Source organism: Festucalex cinctus, chromosome 12 (assembly GCF_051991245.1).
Source record: "Festucalex cinctus isolate MCC-2025b chromosome 12, RoL_Fcin_1.0, whole genome shotgun sequence".
Lineage (NCBI taxonomy): Eukaryota > Metazoa > Chordata > Actinopteri > Syngnathiformes > Syngnathidae > Festucalex > Festucalex cinctus.
This window is the reverse complement of record NC_135422.1, coordinates 7,961,681-7,975,706: the sequence shown is the minus strand read 5'-3', so window position 1 is coordinate 7,975,706 and position 14,026 is coordinate 7,961,681. Positions and strand designations below refer to the sequence as shown.

Genomic DNA, 14,026 nt, shown 5'->3' with positions numbered 1-14,026 from the left:
GCACTTTTACCACGTTACCCTATTGTCAATTTGACAATATGGCAGTGTGTTTGTCTAAAAAGGATCAATAAAAAAGACGTTTATGTTGTTGAAAGCTTGCCAGACAATGTTATTTGCTACATTAATAGGCTATAATCCCAGATAGATTGCTGTACACAACAGAGAGCAAGCATTGGGTGGTTTACTTGCATTTCAAATTTAGTGTATAAATTACAACTGCACTTTCTGATGTAATCGGATAATGCTTATGGTACCAGTGCAACTTTCTGATCCATAATTCATGTCTTACTGTATATTTCTGCATTTGTCTTTATGGACTTACTATAGTAATGATTATTATAAGATATGACGACTACCGATTGTCACTGTATAACCTATTTTGATCAACACATTGCTACTACAAGTTGGACTTGTATGATGGGGCACTCTAACAAGTTGACTTTTATCTTTCGTTCTTGGCAACAATCATTTGTAGCATTTCACAACTGTCTCTTTATTCACTTACACATGATGTAACTTTGAGTCTGTCCGTTTAAAAACGCATGTTGTGTAAAAATAATTTGACATGGAGATATGATCATTACGTGCATGTATGTAAACATTTCTGACGTCAGCTCTTAATGAGGTGCTGATGCGACGGGATACGACACATGGTCGATGGCGAGACTTCTTTCATTATGCATCATTTCCTCTTTTCGTTGTCAGTCAGGGGTGACGAAGCGGGAAGAAGCACGTTAGAAGAACATTATAATCCCGTGCAGATGTTGCGTCACGTTTTGTTCTTGTGAGACAGTTTGACTTAGTGTTGTAATTGCCTGTCATTTTGAAGACTAGACTATTAAGCATGAACAAATGTACTGGGACAGCAATTGGTGACAAAATTACACTCTTCTGTAAAGACCTTTTACATGTTAGAGTGCGTCGTTGACGTTTGTCTATTCATCATTCAGAAAAATATGCAATGTCAACGGGCACTGATGTTGGACCCCCAAGATGTTTGGTCGGTTGCCATATTATAAGCCAGGTTATTTGATTTAGTGGTTGGTAGCGATGTAACAATAAGGGCAATATCGTGATATCAAAACTGCCACAATATCGTCGTCGTCATGTTCACAATATTTAAAAGGAACACATCTGTTAAAAAAGTCAGGTTGATTTCCATTTGTGCAGTTCTAGCACCCTCTAGTGGCTAGTTTATTAGTGCAATTTAATTTTCATTAGGGATGTTTTGGCCTTCTATGTTTAAAATCGATGCTAATTGTCACATGAAGGGGAACCGAATTTCCTTGTGAAGCGATCAATGTGTGCTTGCATGAGCAAACAAGTGCCTCAATATTGTTATTAAAGATTGTAGGTGGTTTATGTGCATTGCTGTTATGTACAAAAGCACAATATTGTGCTTTTTTTAGTATGAGCTCTTTTTTAACATATTATGATCTTTTTTAAAATATTGCCAACGCCCCCACAATATCGTGACAATTATCGTATTGTGACCTTCATATCGTGATAATATCGTATCCTGATGTTTGGATATCGTTACATCCCTAGTGGTTAGTTAGTTGTTACGTTCTATCAGTGCAATATTTACAAGAGACGCAGTTCATTTGCTATTTTAGTTTGTGGTCGATAGAAGAAACGGGATGTCAGCTAATGTCAAGGTTATTATAGATAACAAAACAATAAAATCGCTAAAACTAAAATTGAAGGGGAAAAAAAATCCCCATTTTTTGATCAATGAAATGTAGTCACATGTATATATTTACACTATGTCCTTCACTGCAGGTATTCCCTCCATTTCCTGGTGCAAAGCGGTTTGTCCTACAGCGTTATCGTCTTCGCCGGCCTGGAACACATGCACAAGTAAGCGCTTCCTCCCATTCTGCCCGCAGAAATGGCCGCCCGGCGCACGACGAGATTGCGGGTCAAGCGAGATCAGCGTCAGCGTAGTAGCATCGACCGTCTGCGTTTTGTTTGTCTGCCTCTGTTTGGGGCGTACGGGCCCGGGTTCCGATGACGATGATTCTGCCCTCAGGCCTGCGTCTTTGTGATCGTGGCTCATCGGGACACACGCACAAGCAAACACACACGCTTTGATGCCAGGATTCAAGGTTATGAGTGCAGGTGTAAACAGACAATGTTTCCCTGTGGGCTCAGCACTGAAAATAGATGCTAGCAAAACATTTTTTTCATCAAAGCAGCTGCTCTGATTAGGGACTCAGCATGACCATGACCTAAAACAAAGAACAGGATCAGGCTGAATGAAGGAATAAGATCCACTACATTGATATTTGAATTCATTTTGATGATGCTAATTCTTGCGACTGTCAAGTGAAGGTGTCGTAGTTTACTGATTGGTGTTTCTAGAATGTTGTCCCACTAAACTAAGCTAAGATAAGTAAGCTAAGCTAAGCTAAGCTAAACTAAACTAAACTTTAAACCCGTAATTTACTGATTGGTGTTTCTAGAATGTTGTCCCACTAAACTAAGCTAAGCTAAGATAAGTAAGCTAAGCTAAACTAAACTAAACTTTAAACTCGTAATTTACTGATTGGTGTTTCTAGAATGTTGTCCCACTAAACTAAGATAAAATAAGCTAAGCTAAGCTAAGCTAAGATAAGCTAAGCTAAACTAAGATAAACTAAGATAAGCTAAACTAAACTAAGATAAGATAACATAAACTAAACTAATATAAAATAAAATAAAATAAGCTAAGCTAAGCTATAGATTTGGCATTGAGTTTGAAACCTGTGCAGGTTTACTGCAGTGTCGCCGGTGTCAAGGTTCCGCTCGGGGGCACAAGCACTGTGGCAGGATGCACTGACATGCTCGTGTCTGCCGAGGGCGTTGAACCCACAGCCGTGGGTGGACTTTGCATAACAAATGAAGCATGATTCAAGTGGCAGGCTGAGATTGACTCTGCTGTGACCTTGCGTGAGAGTGCAGTGGGTTACACACGTACCAAATAGCTGGGCCAAATTTGAGCATTTTGTTCCCCCTTCCAACCTAAGTTGCGAAAGCGCTGATTGTCTGATTCAGTTTCGGATACTAATAAGTGTTTCATTCTTTAGTGTGCCCTGCATTATGGAAGAAATTGAAGAATTTTACAGAACTCAAATCTGACTTGTGAAACCTTTCTACTGCTACTTGATTTGCTATTGTGTTTTTTGTCAAATGTCCTCCACACCCTGAAGACTAGCACCTCTTCTAAACACACGACTGCCAAGAAAGGATGAAATGAATCAAGAAAGTACACAACTCACTGTTGCCTCTGTTAACGCTTCCCACATGTGACTTCTGCACAAATTTTAGAAAACTCCACGTGCCACAAGGACACTATTACTCTGACCAAAGTCGTTTTGAGTACTGTCGTCCTTAAGATCAGTCAGTCACCTAGAGTGAGTAAAGCGTGACAGCTTTATGGAGCTGCTAGAAGCTCCTTTTAGTTGCCACTGTGAGAACAACTTCTAAGTTTGAAACTGTCCCACCATGACTGGAGACTGAAGACGAATGTTTCGTTCACAATACTAGGCATCGTGTTTCACGGCATTCCCACTCTTCCGGCTCCTTCTGTGCCACTCCCCGTTCTCCCTTTGACAGTTCACCTGTTGGACAAGTCATATAGAATGTTCTGGAACGCTTTCAGTGTTACAAGTGCGACACACAGCGCTACCTGCTGGTTAATGATTGCAAGCACAAACATCATCAGTCGACAGCAGGAGGAAAAAATAGTTTTTAAAGGTAATTCATTTTACATGAAAAATAACGAAGTTATCAAATTCATTCTGGACAAAATATGACCTTTTCACTGATGAAAATTGTTCAATGAGTCAAGTATCCCTTTAAGGACGCGATGTGATGCCAAGTGTGACCCAAAGAAACATGTTTTTTATTTTTTTTTTTGGCTTTGCTATACTTAAAATAAAGTGTAATTGCACATCCACTGCAGTAGGTGGAAGTGGTACTCTTATTGTAAAGGAGTATTAGCTCCTCTGCAGAGAGGGGTACTTAATTTAGTTTTAAAATGCATCGTTTGACGTCTTTTTCCGTCAATGGCAGTGAATGAGTTAATGGATGAATAATACTACAGTATTATAGTCCCGGCCGATAGTCTGGTTTTGGACGCAAAATATTTTGTTCCTCCTGGAGGAGGGCTAACTTAAGACTAATTTAGAAGCACTGCTTTGCGAATGAAGGTCAGGAACTTTGACTAACAGATGCGCAGATGTATTTGAACAGGAAGGAAGGATGTAGGGGTGTGAATTGCCTAGTACCTGACGATTCGATTCGTATCACGATTCACAGGTCACGATTCGATTCGATACCGATTAATCCCGATACGAATTTATAAGTCGATTGTTTTTTTGATTTTTTTTCATTCAAATTTAGAAAATACTAATCAGTAAGCTTGTAGAGTGTAAGATTTATATGAAAATGTATTATTTATTTATCTGAAATTTCAGTCTTATAGAGGTTGTAATCTGTTTCATGTTTGAACAGCATTAAAATAAAAATATTAAGGCTTAATGTTCCGTTCATATAACATTCTTCCATGCTCAAGGTGTGAATCCTAACCCGAAGTCAGACGTTTTGTTGAATATTTTTCCATTAAAAATGGAAGTTTAAAAATCGATTCACACACACACAAAAAAAAAAAAAAAAAAAAAAAAAAAAAAAAAAAAAAAAAAAAGGCAATGATGATAAGACGTTGAATCGGTAAGACTACCGAATGAACAATTCTGAGCTCTTAAAAAAAAAAAAAAAAAAAAAAAAACAACAAAAAAAAAAAACGATTTTTTTTTAAATTGAATCGATTCGAGAATCGCGCGATGTAGTATCGCGATATATCGCCGAATCGATTTTTTTTTTAACACCCCTAGAAGGATGTATTCCATTTTGTATGTAATATATAACAACTTGACCATTTATAGACTTACTTAGTTTAGAGTTTTTACATTTATGCATATATTTATGTAATCTTAAATCCGAGTAAAAAATAAACCACCAACACCAAACAGCATTTTGGGCATCATATGTTAGCCCTGTTTGTTCTCGAGTGTGTTATTTTCTGCTTGACTTGCCTCACGGATCACCTGAGGAGGTAGCCTGTCAGACCGACTGACTTGGCACACGGACAATTTGTGCCCCGGGAGGAAGTAGCAGTGACGTCTGCAGCTGTGAGCTTCTTCTCCCCCGTCACTCTCACCTCATCTGTTCAGACGAGACGGAATATTCGATCACATTTATCCGTTCAGGAACAGAAAGAAGCCTCTTTTCACCGAGACATTTGATTAATGCTTTGATTTGAGTGGCGTCGGGCCTGATTTGCAGATAACCTTTGGAACACGCACTCTCCGTGTAGCAAGCTGTGACATCATGTGACTTTGGTGTGGAAGTTGTGAAGCATACAGTGCGAATTACTGCATCACAGCTGCCAGCAGAGCAGATGGAAATGTCCTGGGCATGGATTTGAGTGGACACAGTGGTGTTGGGCTTCCAGGCATTTACTTGTGTGTGCACAACCTGCCAGTGCTCAAACACGCATTTCAGCCTCTTTTGTTTGACTTTTGTGTATGTGTGTGAGACTGTGCGCATGCTACTCAAGCGCACCTGTCCACTGCTGTCCCACAGAGGGAGGTGACGGGTTTGCTTTAGTCGCAAATGACGTTGATGCAAATGACACAAACGCAAATCAAATGGGGATAACGGTAGAATCCCTTCTGCAAACACGCAATAATGAAAAGCACAGTTGTTTGTTACTAAGGGCAAATGGGATCATGAAGAGGATTAAAAACGCTCATGTACGCGAATACTTTTTCAGCTGCTTATCCTGTCTCAAATATACTTTATCATTGACTTCAATAAACATTGTCATATAGCAACATAATCTACATGGACAGCAAGCAGTTACAAAATTGTTGCTTGTTTAACAAAGATAATATATCTACAGTTTTGATTGATGGTGTCATAAAGGGATGATTGACAATTTTATATTATTGTGGGCTACACACTTCTGGCTAGTGATGGGGAAATGAAGCTTCATGAAGCTTCATGAAACACCTGCAATGTTGTTTTTACTCCTCTAGATGGTGCTCTTGGTTTAGAAAGGCCAGTACAATGGAAAACGATTACAGCATCTTCAAATCAAGAGTGCCCTCTAGAGGAGTTAAAAAAAAAACACAAGTGCTTCATGAAGCTTCATTAGGTCATCACTAGTTCCAGCCGGGTTTGAATTTTGGCTCCGGTTTTAAATTTGCTTTATTTTACTAACAAAGACAAGTGCTGTAGAAAATTGTTTAGCATAGTAGTTTTACCTAAAAAAAACAAACAAAAAAAAAAAAAACCATTAGATATGGTGAAGTTCTATAAAACTTGACACAAACAAAATGAACTACAATGGAACTTGGCTAAGACGAAATGTAAACTGTATGTATGTATATATGTGCATCCCATATCCTGCAGTTCCATCATAGTTTGCGAAAACTGGGTTTGTTTTGTAGTTTTTTTTTTTAAATCCAAAGGGCAATTACATAAATAATCTCTTTCACTGAGGCATTTATGACTTATTTGTCCATGTCAATTTCAACTGAATGGATAGCTGCATTAGCACGCCAGTTTACATGCTGAGTTGTTGTCAAAAAAGTGAATATGAGGTTTGGTAAACCGCTTATTGCCCCTAGTTGCTACAAGATGGTTTCAACTCAAAGGGATACTTTTGTCTACCTGAAGCTCCTCAACTCACGTAAGCATTTCCATGGCACCAAATGCCACCAGATGACACTCAAGTAATACTCAATGCTACCAAGCAGTTGAGGTGACGTGATTTCTTCTCTCATCTCGGTGGAAGCTTCCCGAATCAAAAGGACGTGTTGTGTCTTTTCTCCCGTCGTGCTTTGGCTCCGGCTGATGAGTTGCGCTCCTTCTGAGAGCAACACAATCCTTTTATTGTTTGCAGCAGGGGGATGCGAGGTCGCTAGCACTTGGACTGTGCTCAGTCCACCCACAGACTTTCACTCTTGTTCTGCCTTGGCTTTTTTTTTTGAAAGCTTTTACTTGTCTGCTAACAGTGGCACATTGTTGGACGCTCCTTCGCCCTTTTGTCCAATTCTTGAGCATTTCCATAGCGATGCCTTGTTGTGGACGCCATTGTCTTTTTGTACTTCACCATTGACTGATAGGGACGAATGGTATGTAAGTAAAAACAAAACAAAACAAAAAAAACAACATTCTAACTAGGGGTGTGAATTGCCTCGTGCCTGACGATTCGATTCGTATCACGACTTATAGGTCACGATTCAATTCGATACCGATTAATCCCGATGCGAATTTATACGTCGATTGTTGCGATTTTTACCTAAAATTTAGAAAATACTATTCATTAAACTTGTACATGCACACTAATATTTGTATGAAAATGTATTTATTTATTTATCTGAAACTTATAACTGGGAGCCACTGTATTTAACAAACGGGTTGTGATCTGTTTCATGTTTGAACAGCATTGAAATAAAATATTAAGGCTTAATGTTCCATTAATATAACATCTTCCATTTTTAAGGTGTGAATCCAAACCCTAAGAAAGACGTTTTGTTGAATATTTTCCATCAAAAATGGATGTTTAACTCATTCAGTGCCATTGACGACTATACTTGTCAAAGATTGATTTTTAACTGGGCTGGCAGTGAATGAGTTAAAAATCGATTCGGGTGCCTATTGAATCGATTCGAGAATTGTGAGCTGTAATATCGCGATATATTGCCGAATCGATTTTTTTTAACACCCCTAATTCTAACCATTCTTGTCGTTCGAATACACAGATGTCCCAATACTTTTGTCCACTTAGGGTTTGTACATTTAGATGTCCTGACTCCCATTCGTCAATGTAGATGACATTTTTAAATTAGAATGTCATGTTCAACTTTGCTGCTTTTCATGACATGACAGCAAAGAAGAAAGTGTAATGCTTTATCCTCACTTATAATGAATAAGTACAAGATGTAGCTCGAGGCTTTCATCCGTGGGTCTTTTCATTCACGTGCCAGCTTCCCCTAAGACATCAGATAGGAATGTAATAATTTGCTCTCTCTCTCTCTCTCTCTCTCTCTCTCTCTCTCTGCACAGGTACTGCTTCATCGTGACGCTTGGCTATTTGATTGTGTGTCAGATCACACGCGTCTACGTGTTTGATTACGGCATGTACTCTGCGGATTTTACCGGGTAAGCACCAGACATCTTCGCTGCGCGATGCTATGGTGACGCTTGACGGAGACGATTGGAGCAACAATGTGTCGTGTTATTCCACTGTGAGCCAGTCAAACAAAAACGCGTCTGTCGACGCCCGTCAATAAGGGACTCGCGGTTTGCTCTCGACACTTTTTGTGACAAATCAAGCAGGCTGCCTGCACTCTCCACAAGGTGGGGGTTGGTTGTTGCTCGGCAACCAAATCTAAACCAATACCGCCTGTTGGAGAGCACAAATTTCACTCTTTCATCTTCTCTTCTTGTCCCTCATATTTTTCTCCAGACATGTGGTAGTATTTTATTCCTTAAGTAAACAGCCTATAGTTGTATTTGTGTAAGATTACAAAAGTGGAACCTATAAGGTTAAACAGATTCTGTTTCAGGATGCTGGTTGACCTCTAATTTTTTTGGGGAGGAAGAAAAACAGTAGAGCACAGTAAGGGGGCCCTCTGTTTATCATACAAATGTAAATACAAGTTAAACCCTGCTATATGTAAAATATCAATTAAACATTCCGCTGTGGGAGTGGTTATAGTGGAGTCAATCATGACCAATCAAGCAGCCCTTTTCATTCACTTTAAATTCGGCAGGTAATCATGCACTCGTGCCGTCCCCTTCCATACCCCAATGTTTGTGTGCCCCCACTCAACAACTGTGTTAATGATGATATAATAATAACAATAATGATAAAAATGAATGAATGAAAATAGAGCCCTCACTGATGAATGACAAAATGATGGGCAAGTGCAGAATTTAAGAAGAAATGAAGCAGAACCTTTTTCAGTTATTTAACCCAAAAAGTTGTGTCAAATTAAATGAACAACCCACAAAGGAACCCAATTATATGTTTTGTTTTGTGGGTTATCAATTTGACCCAACTTTTTGGGTTAATTGGATTGGGTCAAAAATGAACTGACCCAACCTTTTGAGATAAATTAACCCCCAAAAATGGGTCAAATTAAATGAATAACAATAATAATGGGCTGTTTTGGGAAATTGAAAAACCCAAAAAGCTGGGTCGGTCACATTTTGACCTAATTTGTGTTATTTTTAACCTGTTTTTAATCAAATTCCAAATTGTACTATCTTGGGTGCGCTCAACTGTCGAAATACCACTTTCATTAACTCATTTGCTCCCAATAACGTGTAAATACGTTTTTTTATGTTGTAAGTGTCCCAAAGACGTATTTATACGTTTTTTTGTGTTTTTTTTTCTTTTTTCTTTTTTATGCTAAAGCATACAGAAGGCTTTGATGCAGCCTCTCAGCTGCAAAGAACGGTTGCAGAAATGGTAGTTATTACACAAACGGACAGCAGGTGGCAGCAGAACAAAGGAGATCAACCAGGGCCATCTAGAAAAAAAGCAAAATTACTTACAATTATAAATAGATTTGTGAAAAATTATGAAACCTAGCTCTCTTCTAATGCTAATTTCTGCAAAACGGAAACAGATAGAAACATACTTTTTTTTCCTGATGAAAGAAGAGACTTTAATCTTTCTTTTGGTCGGTTCCATGCTTTTATAGCAATTGAATACAATATTCTGTGGGCCTTGCAAAATCAGTCAAAATCCAGTAAAACAGCCAGGAGCGAATGGAACTGCTTCTGTGAAAATGGCTGTTAAATGAAAATGAGTTAAATAGTATACATATATATTTTTTTAATCAACTCGTCAACCCTTTTTGATCATTCTATTCATTGTCCTGTAGGGACCACCCCAATATAAATCTCATATGGTCACTATTATTGGACTGCATAATGAGTTCATTATTTTCCGTATGCGATCATAAACCAATATCCCATCAACAAATGAGGGCTGCCATTGTAATAGGATTCTTCTTAACGGGCATTCAAATGAAGACTTTAATTATATTGAAGTGGTGAGGTAAGAGATGCAGATGGGACTGAGCAACTTCTTCTTCTTGTCTTCATCAGGCCCATGATGGTAATAACACAGAAGATTACAAGCCTGGCATTTGAAATACATGACGGTAAGAGAAACCTGACTTCCTTTTTTTTTCCACGTGAAAATGACTAGTTTAAAAAAAAAAACAGATCACATGGTCACACATTTTCTCGTGAACCAGCACAGAGTATAAATACTGTGACGTAACAAAGCAGTGACCCACTGCGCTCTCTCGCTCTGTTAAACGGTTAAATGGCTGACTTAAAACACAAGTTCCGTTTTGCAAGAGGACACATGCAGTTAAAGCCGGAACATCCATTACATTCTGGCCAAAGGAGGTCACGGCACATGATGTCATCGGGCCACCAAGCGACCAGCATATGACACACACACTGTCGGATTTTTGGAGCAAGTAATATCACAAATGAACACAGAACCTGAAGAACTGTGCGGTAGATGTGTTGCTAACCACCATTTCACTCGGCTATTCTTGGTGCAGTCGAGGATAATAGGGATAGGGAACAAACAAAATATGTATACAGACATGATGTGCATCCGATGACAATGTTGTCTTTACATTTTTCTTCATGGACATTCATTCATGCAGATAATACATTGCCGGACAAGAAAATTTTACACACGCACCTAATTAGTAAGAAATTAAAACAGTCTTTCACCTGTTGCTGGGCTTCTCATTGACAACCTTAACCTCCTAAGACAAATATTTACTCAGCCAGTCGTCAAGACTCGCCACTTAAAATATTTGTCACCAAGATGCTGTTGTTAGTGGAGGACTTGAGTATACACACTGACAGTGTCTGTTTAACATTTTCTGAAGAGAATGTGCCTTTGACAAAGACACACACACAGTGATGCTTGGGAGAAAAACATTTTTTTCCCCAGTTGCCTTCCAACAGCCATGTCATAAATCGCAGACACCAAGAATAGCTTACAGTTAAATCAGTGTGGATCAACAGAATATTCACGTTATTTTATTTATTTTATTTTATTTTATTTTATTTTATTTTATTTTATTTTATTTTATTTTATTTTATTTTATTTTATTTTATTTTATTTTATTTTATCATGTCTTTTGTGTGACAACTGGCAACTTGTTGCTAGGCAGAATTTGTGCCGCTGGCAGATAACCACCAGGAATAAAATTGGAGTTCCAATCTCAGTGCTGTCATTCCTGTGTGCTTTGCATATGTGCTTCTCTGGGTTTCCACATTCAACTTTTTTTTTTTTTAATTTTCAAAATTAACATTTTTTTTTTTTAGATTTAAAATTAACAAAAAATAATTCAAGTTTTGTTAAAAAACAAAAAAAAACCAACTCAATACAACAAACAACGCTTAAAAAAAAAAAAAAAAAACTGAACTAAAGTGCTGATTGTTATATCTTTTGGGGCAGTGACCCCCCCCCCCCCACCCGCCCCTAATGCACAAAGCATCAATACAGAAACTGCTTTTCAACACGTATTGCTCATTGTGTATCGTTCATGCATTTTTTGTCTGTTTGTAGGTTTGACCAAGCGAGAGGGACAGCTGACTCCAGGGCAAAAATACCTTGCTATCAGGTATGTGACTCAGGTATGTTTTTACTGCTCTAGATGACAGGAACTAACGTTTGTGATGAGTAGGGATGAAATATAAAACATAAAGTTTTCAAGTGGTTAGTATACTACTATTGTTTTGAATTATAAGTCATCAAACCCTAAAATGTATGAATAAGTTTTTTAATACTTTGTCCTGCGCTCCCCCCCCCCAAAAATAAATAAATAAATAAATAAATATATATATATATATATATATATATATATATATATATATATATATATATATATATATATATATATATATATATATATATATATATATATATATATGATAGAGCATACAGAAGGCTTTGATGCAGCTTTCGACCTGAATAGGTGGCTTAAAGCAATGGTAGATTACAAAAAGCGGTCAGCAGGTGGCAGCAGAGTATAAGAGGTCAGCCAGGGCCATGTTGCAGCAAGCTCTTTTTCCCAGTGTTAACAGGTTTGTGAATAAGGATGAAAGCTATATGAAACAGATACAAATATACTTTTTTTTCCTGATGGAAAAAAAGAGACTAACCTTTGTTTTGGTATGTTCTATGTTTTTATAACAATAGAACACACTATTCTGTGTGCCTTGCAAAATCAAAATCCAGTAAAACAACCGCGAGTGAAGTTTGAAGTCAGTGAAATTGGCTGAGACTGAATGAGTTATATCGTCATTGTAATGTATTTAGTGTCGTATAGTGATAGCATGACGTAGTGTTGCCAACTTCTTTAAAATAATAATAGTTAAAAAAGAAAAATGATTAGCGACAAATGTAGCTGTAGACACCAATCTATTTAAAGCCTGAAGATGGATAAAAGCTCTTGAATTGCCAAAAATTTCAGTTTCACTACATCTAACTTGAATTTACGAGTTTTGCTCGAATTGCAGTAATTATTACCATTTTGGTCATGATTCTCATTATGTGAAATTTTCTCACCATTTCATAGCAAGAACTGAGTGCTGCTTCTTTTAATTCAAAGGTTAGTAAATCAGACTCACATTTTCTGGTACAGGAGCACATTCATTGAGTGTTTGGTATTCATGAAGCTACGTGCTACTCTTGTGTGACCTGCTTCCAAACGTGCTGGAAGTCCCAACGCTCTATTAGGCATGCAGGTTTCTCTTTCGCCAAACATTTTGCTTGAGGAGTGAGCACGGCTGCGGAGGTTCAGCAAGAATGTAAGAAGTAGGTCAGGGAATTAATACGTGACAACATCTGAAACAGAGCAGAGATTAGAGGCACAACAGACCGTGAGAGTGACATCTTGACATTTAAGGGAAGATGATGGGAAATGTTTAGTGTAAAGCTCAGGTGTACTATATTGTCGAGAGGTTTTGGGGCACATGGGAGAGATGGGAAAATTCCTGTTATATAACAGTTGTTTGAAGGTTTATTACTACCGTGACATAAATGCTAATTTTTGTTAGCTTATATGCTATGTTATGACTTCACATAAGATCCAAAAATTCCCTTCATCTGTACTTGTATGCTTCAACACCTTGCCGCGCACAATTATTAACTCATTCACTCCCAGCCATTTTCACAGAAGCAATCCCGTTCGCTCCCGGCTGTTTTACTGGATTTTGACTGATTTTGCAAGGCCCACAGAATATTGTGTTCTATTGCTATAAAGGAACCTATCAAAAGAAAGATTAAAGTATCTTCTTTCATCAGGAAAAAAAAGTCTGTTTCTATCTGTTTCCGTTTTGCAGCAATTAGCATTAGAAGAGAGCTAAGTTTCATCAGTTTTCACAAATCTATTCAAAATTGTGAGTTATTGAGCTTTTTTTCTACATGGCCCTGGTTGATCTCCCTTGCTCTGCTGCCACCTGCTGGCCGTTTGTGTAATAACTATAATTTCTGCAACCGTTCTTTGCAGTTGAGAGGCTGCATCAAAGCCTTCTGTATGCTCTAGCATAGAAAAAACAAAAAAAACGTATAAATACGTCTTTGGGACACTTAGAACATTAAAATAAAACATATTTACACGTTATTGGGAGCAAATGAGTTAATATATCCGTACTTTCTTTCTGCCTCTCCCTGAAGACGAATGCCCAGCCTGCTGGAGTACCTCAGCTACAACTGCAACTTTATGGGCATCCTAGCGGGACCCACTTGCGCCTACAACGACTACATGGCTTTCATTGAGGGCACGTGCTACCAACCGCGTCACCAGGAGAACGCCAACGGCAAGGAGAACGGCAAGCACAAGCAGAGCGAACCTTCGCCCAAGGTAGGAGTCGCAACTTGTCTCGTACACGCAGCACTTGGGGTGTGAGGTTGTGGGTTCGA

General features: G+C 38.3%; 1 protein-coding gene across 1 annotated transcript in view; it reads left to right on the top strand.

The window, feature by feature from the left end:
* Positions 1–14,026, top strand: part of mboat2a (membrane bound O-acyltransferase domain containing 2a) — a 45,627-nt gene that overhangs the window by 23,175 nt on the left and 8,426 nt on the right. Inside the window, exons 3-7 of the mRNA XM_077538913.1 lie at positions 1,783–1,860; positions 8,119–8,214; positions 10,174–10,229; positions 11,669–11,723; positions 13,781–13,967. Coding sequence (XP_077395039.1) covers positions 1,783–1,860; positions 8,119–8,214; positions 10,174–10,229; positions 11,669–11,723; positions 13,781–13,967 — 472 coding nt within the window. The remainder of the gene's footprint in view (positions 1–1,782; positions 1,861–8,118; positions 8,215–10,173; positions 10,230–11,668; positions 11,724–13,780; positions 13,968–14,026) is intronic.